The sequence below is a fragment of the Alnus glutinosa genome, chromosome 8 (assembly GCF_958979055.1).
Source record: "Alnus glutinosa chromosome 8, dhAlnGlut1.1, whole genome shotgun sequence".
Classification (NCBI taxonomy): domain Eukaryota; kingdom Viridiplantae; phylum Streptophyta; class Magnoliopsida; order Fagales; family Betulaceae; genus Alnus; species Alnus glutinosa.
The window spans coordinates 20,810,668-20,825,497 of record NC_084893.1 but is presented as its reverse complement, the minus strand read 5'-3'; the positions used below and the strand labels follow the sequence as shown (position 1 = coordinate 20,825,497).

Sequence of the window (14,830 nt, the reverse complement as noted above, 5' to 3'; positions counted from 1 at the left end):
TTAAATTAATATATAAAAATAAAATTAGAATCCATTAAGTGTACTTGATTTTGTAGGAAGATAATGCATCACCAACATTAGCTTATGAACTTTATGCATTTTTTTTTTTGAAAAAATTAATTATTGTATTTAGCTTTCCCAACTTCTACAAATAAATTAACATGAACATACTGTTAAGTTGTTTAAGAAAGAAAGAAGAAGAAGATATGCCAAGGATAGCAATTGTTGGGAATAATCCTACTCTAAGTCGAATTGGGATAGTAGTTTCAATCCGGGTCTAATAAAAGACTCATTAAAGAATCTGATCAACAGTCCAACTCCAAGTTGAATAAGGATATGACTCCCAGACTAAATCAAACTCCAAGCACTCCTAGATTATGTGAGAGTAGAAATCTAATTCAGGTTTGACTCCACCTCTTTATCTATAAATAGACATATACCTCTCGTACAAATGATCATCAAAGTGAGACTCCGAAAGAGTCTTTTAATTTTAATTGTTTTGCAGTGATTGAAGAACGTGATGCTCACACTGTCTTGAAAATTGTACCAATAACAATGAACATACTCACATGAGGAACATTATAGAGTAATAGCTTTTATATGCCAAATTCCCTAATTGGTTGTTTCGAACTCTAAAAACCAATATTTATCTTAAAAATAATGACTCCGCAGCCTATGGCCTTGCAGTAGTATCGAAACTTTTCTTAATTTTTTTATGTACCATTTTTTTCTTTCTTTCTTTCTTTTTTAATTTCTCCGTTTGGTTGTTTTTGAGATTAGAAGACATTATAGTCTAGCTGCAATCAAATAAGAGTTGTTAAGCATGCAAAAATAGGTTTGTCAAGAAATTCTTGGCATTCAAAATAGTCCAGATTCTCTTCAGATTATTTCGAAGTTTAAATTTGCCGAACCCCTCCTTAAGAATCAAACCCTTCACAGATTGGATTCTTTCTTCTTTGCATTTGGATCAAGTCTTCTTTGAGACGCCGCGTTATAAAGATTGCAAAATTCAAGTGCATGCTATTGAAAGTAATAAAATTCTTAGTAAGATCGAAGTTAGATAATTGTAGACACTCAAATTAAATTTTTATTATCGTGCAAAAAATTAAATGATTTAGTTTTTGTTTTTTCATTAAGAAGTTGAGCAATTAAATTAACAAGTTAAATAAAATAAAAATAAAAAAAACTATAGCTTCAAGAATTCACTTAGCATTTTATTACGTATTTTTCAGACTTTTTTTATTTTTTTATTTTTTATTTTTAACTCAACCAGGTGAAAGGGAGTGAATTAACTTTGGATTTGGCTGAATGCTTTGTGCAACATTCTTATTGAGTATATATAACACCTTATAGACAAGATTTACAGTTGTGATAAGAGTAATAATTTCAAAAGTAACAGATAACCAAGGAGGCTCTTCTTAACCCAAGGAAACTCTTCTTTATCCAATGCTGTAATGATTGCCTTGTTTCACGTGATACAAATCATCAAACCAATGAGACTCTTATTTATTGAAGATAACCAATGAGACTATTCTTTATCCAATGTAGTAGTTGATAAACGTGAAGGTTTTGTTGACCGAGTCATCAACCACACTAGGTAATCAATCAACTCTCCTAATCGAAAGATAAAATAATTAATAACTAATTAATAAAAAAGTTAATTGAAAATGAGTTTGATTAAAAGTTTGATTTCAATGACATCTTAAGAGAGATTAAGTATTCACTATAAATTTGAATCATAACAAATCAAACAAAGTAAGCATTTGATATAAACAAAAATTATAATGAATTAAAATAAGCTTGTCAATATGAATTTTTTCTCAAATTTAAAATCATCCCTAACATTTAATCATTAATCTATAAAGAACATCCAAAATAGTCTAAAAAACACATAATAAAAATATTAAACTTCACCTCTAGCCCTAGTTAAAAGATTAGCCACTAATGATCATGAAAAGAAATTTCATAGCCAAAGTGGTGAACATAAAACATAACAAAATAAAAGAGAAATAAAAACTTAGGAAAATAAAAAGAAGGTTGTTGCTGGCGGAATGGAGAGAAAAACCAAGACTACCTTATGGACTCTCCAATATTTTCTTCTCTTTATGGTCGTTATTGAGATTTGTGTATAAATTTAAAATAGAATAAAAGCGGAAGTAAGAGAGAGAAAAGAGACAGAGAATTTACGTGGTTCGATCTATGACCTACATTCATAAGGTAAAGCCCAAATGATTACATTGTGCTAAAAAACTTTATTGTTTACAATACATTGGTCCCTATTTATAGATGAATAAGTCGACCTTTACAAGTAAATTTAAATCGACTTATACTAAGAAACACAAATTGAGGTAGAAAATTCTAGAAGCTTGAGTTTGAAAATAAAAAATGGAGGCCGGTGGTGAAGATTGATGGATGCTGCTGATGGAGACAAGAGGTTGGGGGAGGCTGGTGGGCGGTAGGTGACAGCCGATAGTGAAGACTGACGAACACTGACTTGGGCTTGAAACTGAAAAATGAATAATCTATTTTTTTTTTTTTTTTTTGGAAATGGGGCTGATTGCTGGCCATGAACCAAAATAAAAAATAAAAAATGAGCCCAAGTGGGCAGTTATCAGTAGACGCTGTGGGCCTAGAACCAATTGGCGTGACTAGCGATGTGTTTGGAGGACTGTGGTGGCGCGTGGCTGAATGAGCAGAATCTTTGGGCGGGGCGTGTCAGCGCGTGACATGGACTATTTCAGTGGTTTCAGCGGCAATGGACACGTCTACTTCAGATCTATTGATTGTCGCTGGTAGCAAGGTGATTGGATGAATTTAGAGGGATGGAGTTTCAAAGGCAAAAACTCTTGACAATGCATGAAGGCGTGACTGGACTATTTAGCCAAGGAAAAATGGCTCTTATACCATGTTGGGATTTGTATATAAATATAAAATAAAATAAAAGCGGAATAATTGTGGAAGCAAAAGAGAGAAAATAGACATAATTTACGGGGTCCGATCTATGATCTACGTTTACAGAATAAAGCCAAAATAACTATATTGTGTTCAATAACTTTATTGTTTACAATATATAGGTCATTATTTTTTTTTTGCTAACTACATAGGTCGTCCTTATTTATAGTTGAATAAGTTGATCTATACATGTAAACCTAAATCGACTTATAAAAAAAAAAAAAAAAATAAAAAAAAAAAAAAATACAAATCGATCTAAACTAATAAATATAAACTAATAATATTATATTCAGAATATATTTAAATTCTAACAGTCGTGTCCTCCTTTTACTCATTATCTGCAGCAGAAAATAAATACAAAAGAGCAGTCATTGTTTTCTTTTTCTTTTTTCTTGTTAAGCCCACTCCCTCCACTTACTGCCTTTCAATCAATTCACGTTTTGTTGAATAACGTGACCATTCGAGGATGTACCATCAACCACAAAATCACGTGTGTTGAATAAAGGGACAATTGGAGGATAAATAATATTTAACCTGAAGACAATGGTGTTTCATCAAAACTGATTTTTAGTTGAAGACAATGAAGACAATGAAGAACAATGTATCGGGCACAAAAGACAAAAAAAGAAGAAAAGATTAAATTATCTTCTATCACACTATTAGTCTATTACCATGCATCATGTCGACAAAATGACATCCGCAAAATAGATCAACATTTTTCCTTTTTCTTTCAGGCCCACAATTACAAGAAATTGTCAAGTATCTTTCTTTTCTTTTGAAACACTACCAATTCTTACAAAAAGTGATATCTTGCATTAATACATTATTTTAAGCTCAATAATAATGATTAAACAATACTCCACAATTAATATTTATATAGTATAATATAGTGTAATAGCTTTTATTATTTTATATGCCAAATTCCCTTATTGGTTGTTTCAATTTCTAAAGGCCAATATTTATCTTGAGAATAATTACTATGCAGCCTCGGGCCTTGCTACTATTCTTTTGTTTTTCTTCTTAATTTTTCGGTGTTTCTCAGTTCTCTCAGTTCTTTTTTTTTTTTTTTTTTTTTTTTTTTTTTTTTTAATTTCTTTCTTTCGGTTGTTTCTGGGAACTAAAGTTATCAAATAACAATTAGAAGACATTATACTATCTGATAAAAAAAAAAAAAAAAAGAAGAAGAAGAAGAAGAAGAAGAAGACATTATAGTATGCAATCAAATAATTACAGTTGTCAAATAACTATAGCTTCTCATAAACAAATTTCATTATAGAAAAAATAATCACAAAACTAAATATAAAATAAATTACTTCCCAAAATTATCGCCAAATATATATATATATATATCCGGATCAATATAATTATGATATTATCAATGCTCAATAACTATAGAGAAATAATTTTTGCACATCATTTGTACATCATTTTTTTAAGGGTGCGTTTGGGATTGCGATTTCGTAGACAATAAGTGCGATTTTAAACCAAATCGCAGAACATAAATCGTTTGGGAACTGCGTTTTTAAAAATTGCGATTTGAAAACGCAGAAAATCTGCTTTTTCAAATCGCAGGTAAGATGATACTTTTTTGAAAACGCAGAATTTTAAAGGTTAATTTGAGATTTTAAATGCTAAACTGCGATTTTGCCAAACGCTTAACTGAGTTTTTAAAAATCTCTTTTTTCAAATCGCACATTTTAAAATCGTGATTTTAAATCGCACTTTTTGAAATCGCAAACCCAAACGGACTCTTAAATCAACCATTAGATTTGTAGGATTCACAAGAATTCATTTGTGGATCCTACAAATCCAATGGTTGATTTAAAAAAGTGATGTGCAAAAGATGTACAAGTGATGTGCATATAATATGTTTCATACCCATAATACCATAATCTTTAAATTACAATACATCACTTAATATTAGGAACTAAGCTTAGAAATCGGACCTTGAAAACGATTTTGCATTGTGTGACCGCTTAAGGAAGTAACAACTAAATTTTGAGTCGAAGGATAAACAAGAGGCCGAAATTAGATGATTTTTATTAAACTCCCAAAGTTGAAGGCAGTTGTTCAGTTAATGAACTTTTACTCATATACTTTTGGGAATTACTCCTATAAAACACAGTTAAAAATCAAAGGATTTTCAATAGGAAATAATTAAAATTTGGGTCAGAGAATTTTCGACCTGCGTGACTATTACACCAACCGATTAAATTTTGGCCTAAATACAATGAATTTTACCCTTTTAAGGGACATTCCAAAGAGCTGCTGCACTGCACCCCTACCTACTGTCTCTAATTTAATTTAATTTAATTTAATTTAATTTAATTTAATTTATTGGCCTCCCGATCTTCGTCTCTTCGTCTTTGTTGATCTTTTTTTGGAAGTACATTGTAAGATTGTGTAATAATATTTACATAACTTGTTTACAACAATCTATATAGTTCGTGATTTAAAAAAAGGTGTAATGATATTTGCATAATTTATGTACAACAATATATATGGTTGACGATTTAAAAAAATACTGAAATATTATTAAACATATTGATTGTTGTGCACCTAACACCCATCTAAAAAAAGTATTGAAATATCCCTAATCATATGAATTGTTGTGCCCAAGTTGAATTTCTCGTCCCCTCTGCCATGATGAGCGTACACCCAACATATTTTATATTTTATTTTTTTCAGAAGAAAAAAAGCAAAGAAAAGAAATGTCATGGGTGTATAATGAGTGTATAAAGATTGTAAATAACATAAGATACATTTATAACTTTTGTATAATTTTTATAGACGAAAAGTGTAACAATTTGGGCATTGTCTCAGAGAGAGATTCGGTGAAATAGACATGTCTGTGAAGATGCGGAGGGAAAGGGCAAAAAACGAATTTTTATTTTTTAACAGTTTTGGGAATGGAACCTGACCTAGATAACCAGTTCCAACAATGCACTTTTCTGATCGAGAAAGTGTAATTGCCTGACATTGCATATTAAAATTCATTAAAGCTCGATTCGCATCATTATGCTCAATAAAAGGAATGAGGGAAGCTCCAATAGAAAAATATTGGAAGGTAAAAACATCTAGTATTGGGCATACCTCATACAATAACTGTACTAGCTTTACTGTATCTTTTGTTTCATTTCTTCTGCAATAATTACAAACACTTTTTTGATTATGAATCTACTACCAGAAACTCAATGCACGTGTAATCTCTTATACAACACCAATATATATATATATATATATATATATATATATATATATATATATATATTTTTTTTTTTTAAAAAATAAATTATTAGATATATATGACTCAAATCTGGTAGTTAGTTTTTTTTTTTTTTTTAAAAAAAAAAATCGTACAAAAGTTTTACAAAGATTATATATATACCTATCGTATTAATAAATGACATGGAATAAAATTTCTTGTCCATCTCCCCCACCTTACTCTAGTCTTGCGACATCCCCGGTCATCAGTGTGGTGAGCAGTAACATAATTATTTCTTTTGCCCCAGAAGCCATTTTTGGGATTTGTTAATGAAAGAAGGATGAAGATAGTTGAAGGGCCAATACGGTAATTTAAAGATTGAAGTATGTAGATTGGCTCCGTTTGGTAACTCCCTCCTCTTCCTAGCTTCCCTTTTTCTTTTTCTTTTTCTTTTCTTTTTTTTTTTTTTTTTTTTTTACTTTTTATATAACATTAATCATTTTTTATTATTGTTCAAATAATTAAAAAAAAAAAAAAAACTCACTATCAAACAATTTTTTTTTTTTTTTTTTTTTTTTTTTTTTTTTTTTTTTCACTTTTCGATACAAAAAATTTCAAACTTCTTTTCAATTTATATAACATCAATATTTTTTAACGGGAGAAGTACTTGTTGATTTTCTAAAGTACGCAAGGGGTCACGGAATTGACACGTTAAAATTATGAGTTATACTTAGGGGTGGGCAAAAACCGTGCAAAACCGCACCACCCCGCATGAACCGCACCGCCCCGCCCCGCCCTTATTGGTTTTTAACTTGATATTTGCGGGCACGGTTTGGATTTTTGCCAAACCGTGCGGGGCGGGGCGGGGCGCGGGTTTAGGATTTTTTCAACACCGGATCCCCGCCCCGCCCCGCATCGCACCGCACCAACCTAAAACACCTAAAAATAGAAAACCCTAACTCCCATGTTCGGCGACCTTGGCTGTCCCTCACGAGTCATGCGACACACACCTCACTTCAAATGAAACGATTCACCATTTCTTCATCTTCGTTAGGACTACTAGCCTTGGATTCTTTGGATTTGAGCAGGACTGGAGGAGGATAGCGATTGAGATACATTGAGACAGTGGCTGGGATATGTAAGACGGCGGCTGAAATTAGGGTTGCAATGAAGACGACGCAGAAAAAGGAAAAGAAAGAGACGAATTGTTAAATGAAGGCCTAAAGGGTAAAATAGTAAATGGGGGAAGGCTGGAAGAAGCTAGAAGCCACGTGGAGGATGAAGACGAAATTTTTTTTCAAAGTGTCTTACAGCTGTTAGTCACTCTCCAAACGGTGCGTTTTGTTTGATAAATCACTCATACGGTGCGTTTAGCCTAAAAACGTAAAATCGCAACACTTTGCCCCTAATCTAGAATCTTCTTCTTCTTCTTCCATCTCTAATCTCTCTATAGAGTACAAACTCCTCTCTGTCTTTCTCGCATTCATTCACTCCTCCACTTCTTCTTTGTCTTTTTTCGGTTCTTCTAGCCTTCTAGGGCTTGCGGAACAGTGAGTCGGCGACCATGGAGAGCTCAGAGGTTGATAGGTGTGGGCTGCCGCGTGGCTGTCGTCTGCGTTGAAGATCGAATTGGACCAGCTCCAGTCCAAGATCGAAACCCTTGTTTTCAAACCTTAGTATTAGTGGCTTCTTTTTCAGTTTTTATTTTTGATTTCTACATGTGTATTGTGTTTGCTGTTTGGTTGCTGAGAATCTGAGATGCTCAGAGGATTTCACACGAAAACCCGCCCCACCCCGCTCAACCCGCACCCCCCGCCCCGCATCACCCCGCCCCGCATAACCCCGCACCACACAGATTTTCCAATTTTTGTGCGGTTTGCGGGTGGAAAATCCTCAACCCGCAGGGGTGCGGGGCGGGGGGAAAAATGGCGGAAATCCGCCCCGCCCCGCCCCATGCACACCCCTAGTTATACTACTCTTTATATTTATTTTACACCAATTGATGTGAGTTATTTTAAGTAGGGATGTATATGCGGATACAGTTATTTGCAATATTCGCACCCACATTGGCAAAATGCAAATAGAACTTTTAAATATTCACATTAGCACCATTTTTTGAACTATCGGCATCCGCATGGTTACTTCAGTTATTAAGTGTGGTTATTATCCTTTATCCGCAAATGGGTAATGAACCTATTTTAAAAGCTTTTAAAAATAATTTTGATCAATTTTTAGTTTTTTGGGCTTGTTTTGAAAATATAATGCAACATCGAAAGTATATAGAACCGAAAAAAATGGGATGATGGATACGACCCCAAAATATTCATAATAATCAATGCTCATAAGAAACATTCTTATCTTTTTTGTATCCATGATTCAATGAACATGACAATAAAGCCAGTAAACATAAACATTAAAAAAAAAAAAAAAATTACAAATCCAACATAAAAAAAAAAAAAAAAAACCAAATAAATAATTCATAACATAAAAAATATAAATTGTCTAAATATAACACATTTATAAGTGGATATTGATGTCGTTGTGTTACGTTGAATATATACTTAGCTATAATATATATAAACTATAAAAAATATATGTTATATATAAAGGGTATGCGGGTGCGATTAGTGGTTAACCGCATCTGCATACCATAAAACCGTATCCAAATCTGTACATGCGGATAGTGGTTTTTGCTAACCACATCTACATCTGCATATACAAATAGTGGATAGCGGATAGATGCACTCACATGTACATCCCTAGTTTTAAGTGACTTTTCATGATTATATCAGTCGCTTAAAAAACACAAAAGTGTTAGCCACTTAAAACACACCACATTAGGGTTAACTTAAGGCTTGATGTATTAAGTGGAATAGAATCCTCTTAATGGTAATTGATTGACTTTTCTAGGTGGGAGTTCTAGAGACCGCTTATGAGAGATGATTTACTGCATTTTTTTTTTTTTTTTGCTTAATTGTTGTGTATAATAATTGGGCTTTTTTTTAAAAAAATAAAATAAAAATCTCTATACTATCATAGTAGTATCACCACTGTATATTGCCATTTGGGGGCCTTCTATATATTATTCTATAGTCGGTTGATGACGCGCGTTGGTATATATGTAATGTAGTGATCATAATTGAAGGTGTGGATCAACTTAACATGCCATCTTCTTCTATAAAAACCTCTTCAACTTCCTTGATTGTTACAAAGAGATCAAATCATCTAATAAATTAAATTGAGATGGCAAGCGAAGAAGCTGCAGCAGCTAAAATGGTGGGAGATAAGTACAGGTCTTTCATATATGATGAGGGAGAGAAGAGTACTGAGTGGAGGCATGGCGGCCCTCCTTCATATGATGTCGTCAACAAGCTATTTGAAGAAGGCAGGACTAAGGTACGTGGATGATGGCCTTCAATATATCTTCTTTCTCATTTTTCTCCCTCCATTAATTTACTTGTTACTTGCTTTGCAGGAATGGCCAAAAGGGTCACTGGAAGAAATAGTTCAGAATGCTATCAAGTCATGGGAGATGGAGGTTTCACACAAGATCCGCTTGAAGGACTGCAAGACCTTAAACCCTGACAAGTTCAAGCTCTTCGTTAATGGTAATTGATTAAAACATCCACCACGACCTCTTCTAATCCTTTATCTATTTCATCAAGTTTTAATATTAAATATAACCAAAAAGATAAAAGATGTATAAATTTTCCATAGATGAGGAAACAACGTACTCTATTGTCCACATTTGAATCATGTGATGCAAACTTCTTATGCAAGTTCAATCATATCATTTTGTCGATCTTCATGAGTTATATATATTAGAACAATTTTTAGATGGTCGGACGGGTGATGAATATCTTGCAAAATAGAGAAAGTAGTCATTGGAATCTATCGGTCTTTTAGGGAATCGAAGATACTCTTATGATTAAATTAGTCTAATGCAGTGGCGGAGCCAGATAATTGTGATAAGAAGGGGCCAAATTAAAAATATGATAAACATAATTTAAAGTAATTACCTTTAGAGTAATTTTTTTTTTTTAAAAAAAAAAAAAGTTAATAAAAGTTCATACTTTTGGTATTTGTAACTTTGTTGGATTTGGATTATACACCTAGAAAGAAGAAATTTTGCTAGAGATTTAGATACTTTATACCAGTGGCGAAGGCGAACCTAGGCCAGCGTAGAAATTTTTCCCATTAACTTAAGTCTTGATTCTTGAACTTCTTTATCCTATAAGAACTAAGAAGAATGAGTATAAAGCTTTCCATCTCTAATCTCTATGCATATTCTATTTTACTGTGCACTTATTTTTTTTATTTTTTATTTTTTGATAATGTACTGTGCACTTATTGGTTCTACAAAGTCTATTTCAAACTTTTTATTTTGAGAAATGTTACCTTATACACCACAATTCCACTGCCATCCCACTTGGTCCTAAGTGGCATTTTAATTTTTTCTTTTTTCCTTTGAATTCCAAACGTGTTGGAATTTCCCCTCCCAACGCATTAAGCCTCTTTCCTTCTTCATGTTGTCCTCTTTTCTTCATCTTTTTCTAAAGAAAAAAGAAACCAAAAAAGCTGATTCGGACTGCAACAATAAAGAGCTCTTTTCCTTCTAAAATGTTTTCTTCTTCATTCTCTGCAATCCACAGAGGTGGGTTTTCTCTCTTTTCATTTCTTTTTTTTTTCTTCTTCTACACTGGTTTCCTTTAGATCTGAATTTTGGTTTTTAGGATTTTACTATTTTTTTTAGATTCTCTCTCATTCTCGGAAATTTTAAAGGCCTTCCTTTTGATATGATTTTTTCATGGCCTTCGTCTTCTTCTTTTCAACCTCATTGTCTTCTTTTGGCCTGTCTATGTCAAAATTTCCTCTTCGTCTCCGAGTGAATTGGTTAGCGAAAAATGAGAATTGGTTGTTCTGCAGCAAGAAAAATGGTCGGCAAAAGTTAAAGGGAGAACCGGTTGTTCTCCCTCTCTCTCTCTCGGAGAGAGAGGGAGAGGCAAAACGCGTTGGGAGGGAAAATATTTCCCCTCCCAATGCGTTTGGAATTTAAAAGATAGAAAAAAACAAAAAAACAAAAAAAATTACGATGCTACGTAGGACCGAGTGGTATGGCAATGAGATTGTAGGGAACAGAATCCTCCCCTTCGTATGGACATAGTTATCTTTTTCACATTTTTATGAAATGTAAAAAGATAATTATATCATTAATTTATAACTAAATGGATGCTCTCCATCTCATTTGAAACCGAGAGGATCCAAATTTGAGATTGTAGTGTATATAAGGTAGCATTTCTCTTTTATTTTTCCTTTTATTTTTTCATGCATTTCCTGGCTTTCACCACATGATTGGCACGATTTTTTTTTTTTTTTTTTTTTTTTTTTTTTTCTCCGTCTTCTTGTAAAGCCTCTAATCTACCCCTGACCCTAGTAGTAACTTGAGCCTAGAAGTATGGAGTACTGAAGTTTTATTTTTCTATGTCTGTAAGCAAAGTCAGACTTTTTATCTTACAAGAAGAGAAAAAAAGGAAAAGGTGGTCGGCCATTAGAAAAGACATGAATTCTTACTCAAAATTTCAATTTTTTTTCAACAAAAAAGTGAAACGATTTTAAGAAGTCAGCATTTTCTATGGAGCTATTTTAAAAAGTGGTAGGTGCCATTAGCCATAGTAAGGATGAATGATTAAGAAATAATTTTTCTTCTTTTACTCCAACCGGGGTGTGCTGGCACCCGTCACTAGTTTTATGCCTGAAAGAGAGAAGGTTCAGAGAAAGAGATATTACTTGCCTATTACAACGAAGCTCGGATACTTGAGCCCTATGCTGAGTGGACTGGAGTCCAGCAAGGCTTGCTGGCCCAACAAGTTTTATATATATATATATATATATATATATATATATATATATATATATATATATATATATATATATATATTGATGAATAAGTAGAACAATATTATTAACAAAGAACCAAATGTACAAACTCAGTTCACCAACTATATATTAAAGCTCATTACAAGCAAAACTAACTCAAAAACAAACAACTGAGGACTCCAAAAACCAGCAAAACAGAACATGAACTAAATTAGGATGTTAACATCCAACATTCCAATTCAGACAAGGCCTGATATTTTTCAAGTTCTTCTTAAACCTTCCTTTTCCAGAGAGCTGGCATTGAACCTCCTGGAATATCAACTTCAAAATCTGTTCCTCAGTTCTAGGATGGCTGCCAAATCTGATTTCATTTCTAGCCCTCCAGATTCCATAAACGGCAAAGCTTAAAACTAGTCTGCAAACAACCTCAAACATGGATTTAGTAGTCCATTTGCCGCGTCATTCCTCAATCAGATCTATCCAATTAGTAGGAAAATCCAGGATATTACACCACTGCATACAAGTCTTCCATATCCGTGAGCTAAAACCACACAAGAAGAACAAATGATCTCGGCTTTCAGTGCCATTTCTGTAGAAAACACAGTTTATATCGCCCTTGAAACCCCAAGTCAGCATACGATCTCCAGTAGTGAGTCGATTCTGAATAGCTAACCAAAGAATGAAAGCATGCTTCAGAATAGCATGAGGATGCCAAACTAAAGGCCACCAGTTAACAGTAGCCTTCTTCTTCCGGCTATAATCCCAAGTATCTGCACTAACAAAAGTGACGGATTGAGCAATAGTCCAAATAGGCTTGTCCACTTCACCAATTTGCACTTCAGGGAGTCTACTTCGTATATCTACAAGAACCTCAGATCGAGCTGGCCTCCAACACCAAACTCTATTTTTTAGGACAGAGTTTAGCTTGGCTTCCAAGTTGCTTAGGGAGTCATAAACGATTCTAAAACCAAAATTCTCAGCCAAGGCACTTAGGCACCAAAAAAATGCCAATTATCCATCCACAAATGAATTTGTCCTCCATCTCCGACTTCAAACCGAAGGAAAAATTCCTAGCAAGACCATGAAGCTTCAGAATTTTTTTCCAACACCAGGAACTATTCTTAGGGATGTTTACACTCCAGAAACTTTTCTCCAACAAGTTATATATGCCACATCTTTCACGTGTAATATATATATATATATATATATTCACTAGATTGTATGCTTACGTGTGTGTGTGTGTTTTCTTAGCTAAATTCCTAGGGTTTAAATTAAAGTTTTTATGATGCACCTTTCTTGGTCTGCATGTGGGCATGCCGGCCACCGGCATTGACATTAAAGTAAAAGTTATTAATGTATGACATATTGTGGTACGTACTGCAGGAAGAGAGGGGTTATCCGGGGAAGAAACTATTAGGCTTGGGACCTACAATTCCTTACTGAAGAGTTGTATGCCGAAGGAGTTCCAGTACTACAAAGCAGAAGAAGAGACATTTGAATCGTCTCATGAAATTTTTGGATCGGCTTTTCCTCGAGGGTTTGCATGGGAAGTGCTTCGTGTTTATACTGGACCTCCTGAAATTGTTTTCAAGTTCAGGCACTGGGGTTTCTTTGAGGGACCCTTTAATGGACATGCTCCCACCGGAGAGATGGCTCAATTTTTTGGATTTGCCACTCTCAAGGTACGTAATATATATATATATATATATATATATATATATATATATATATATATATATATATATATATATATATATATATATATATTATTCACACACACATTTATAAATATATATATTCCAATAACCCTAACTGCTTTTTCGAATTTTATTATATAAGTTTTCTATTTGATCAATTTTCTAAGACGTTTCTTTTCTCTCAAATAATAGCAAAAATAGAATGAAGATACTATTAATATACCCTTCTTTTAATTTTTTTTTTAAAAGAAGTGGCCGTCGTGGCCCCGAGACTACCTCAGCTCACGGCCACCCCCTATTAGGGCATGAGTCACCCTTCTAATTTTTTTCCTTTTTAATATATGAAATTCTTTTCTTTCTTTCTTTCTTTTTTATTTAATGAAAATGGTATAATAGTTTTTCACATTAATTTTGTTATTTACTTGAGCAAAAAATTGTTAGAGGTATATTAGATTTAAAATCTTAATAAACTCAAATATCAAATTGGCTCAATACAAAGCGACAAAGTTTTTCTACAAACTAGGCTAAATAAAACAAAAAAATCATGTGCTTTTTACGATATGCATTCCTTGGTAGGTTGATGAATCTCTTAGGGTAGAAGAGGTGGAGATCTACTTCGATCCAGCGGAGCTATTTGGAGGCCTTCTAAAGGGGCCACCCATCTCGGAGTCCCACCCTTCTAATGTAGCTTTTAAGGCTAATTAATAATGGTGAATGTAAGTGTCTAACACCGAACCACATGTAATTTCTTATGTTCTTTTCTCTTTATTGCTTCCGCTTTTGTTCTTGTGTTTTATATTTATACACAAATTTCAAAATAGTATCAAAGTCAAAGGTCCTAAGTTCACCTAAATTTCAATTAAATATTCCACGTGTTGAGCCTCACCTATTAAAATAGAATTTGAGCCCACACGTGAGGGAAAATGTTAAAGTATTGATTAAATGATTAAATTTATCTATTCCTATCAGTTTAAGCTTTTGAAATAAGCAATGATTTAACATAAATACTCACTAATCTCCTCAATTCTCTTCTTTTTGGGGGTTTTGTACTCAAACAAGCTTATATTTTCACTACAAAAAAAAAGGTATTTAGAGCCCT

The 14,830-nt window shown here is 33.3% G+C and overlaps 1 protein-coding gene across 1 annotated transcript; it reads left to right on the top strand.

Annotated features, from left to right (window-relative positions):
* Nucleotides 1-9,296: 9,296 nt before the first annotated feature.
* LOC133876203 (pathogen-related protein-like) lies at nucleotides 9,297-14,436 on the top strand. The gene is made up of 4 exons (XM_062314488.1): nucleotides 9,297-9,553; nucleotides 9,633-9,765; nucleotides 13,418-13,716; nucleotides 14,308-14,436. Exons 1-4 carry the CDS (start codon nucleotides 9,401-9,403, stop codon nucleotides 14,434-14,436), a joined length of 714 nt encoding a protein of 237 aa, XP_062170472.1. The 5' UTR covers nucleotides 9,297-9,400.
* The last annotated feature ends 394 nt before the right edge of the window (nucleotides 14,437-14,830 follow it).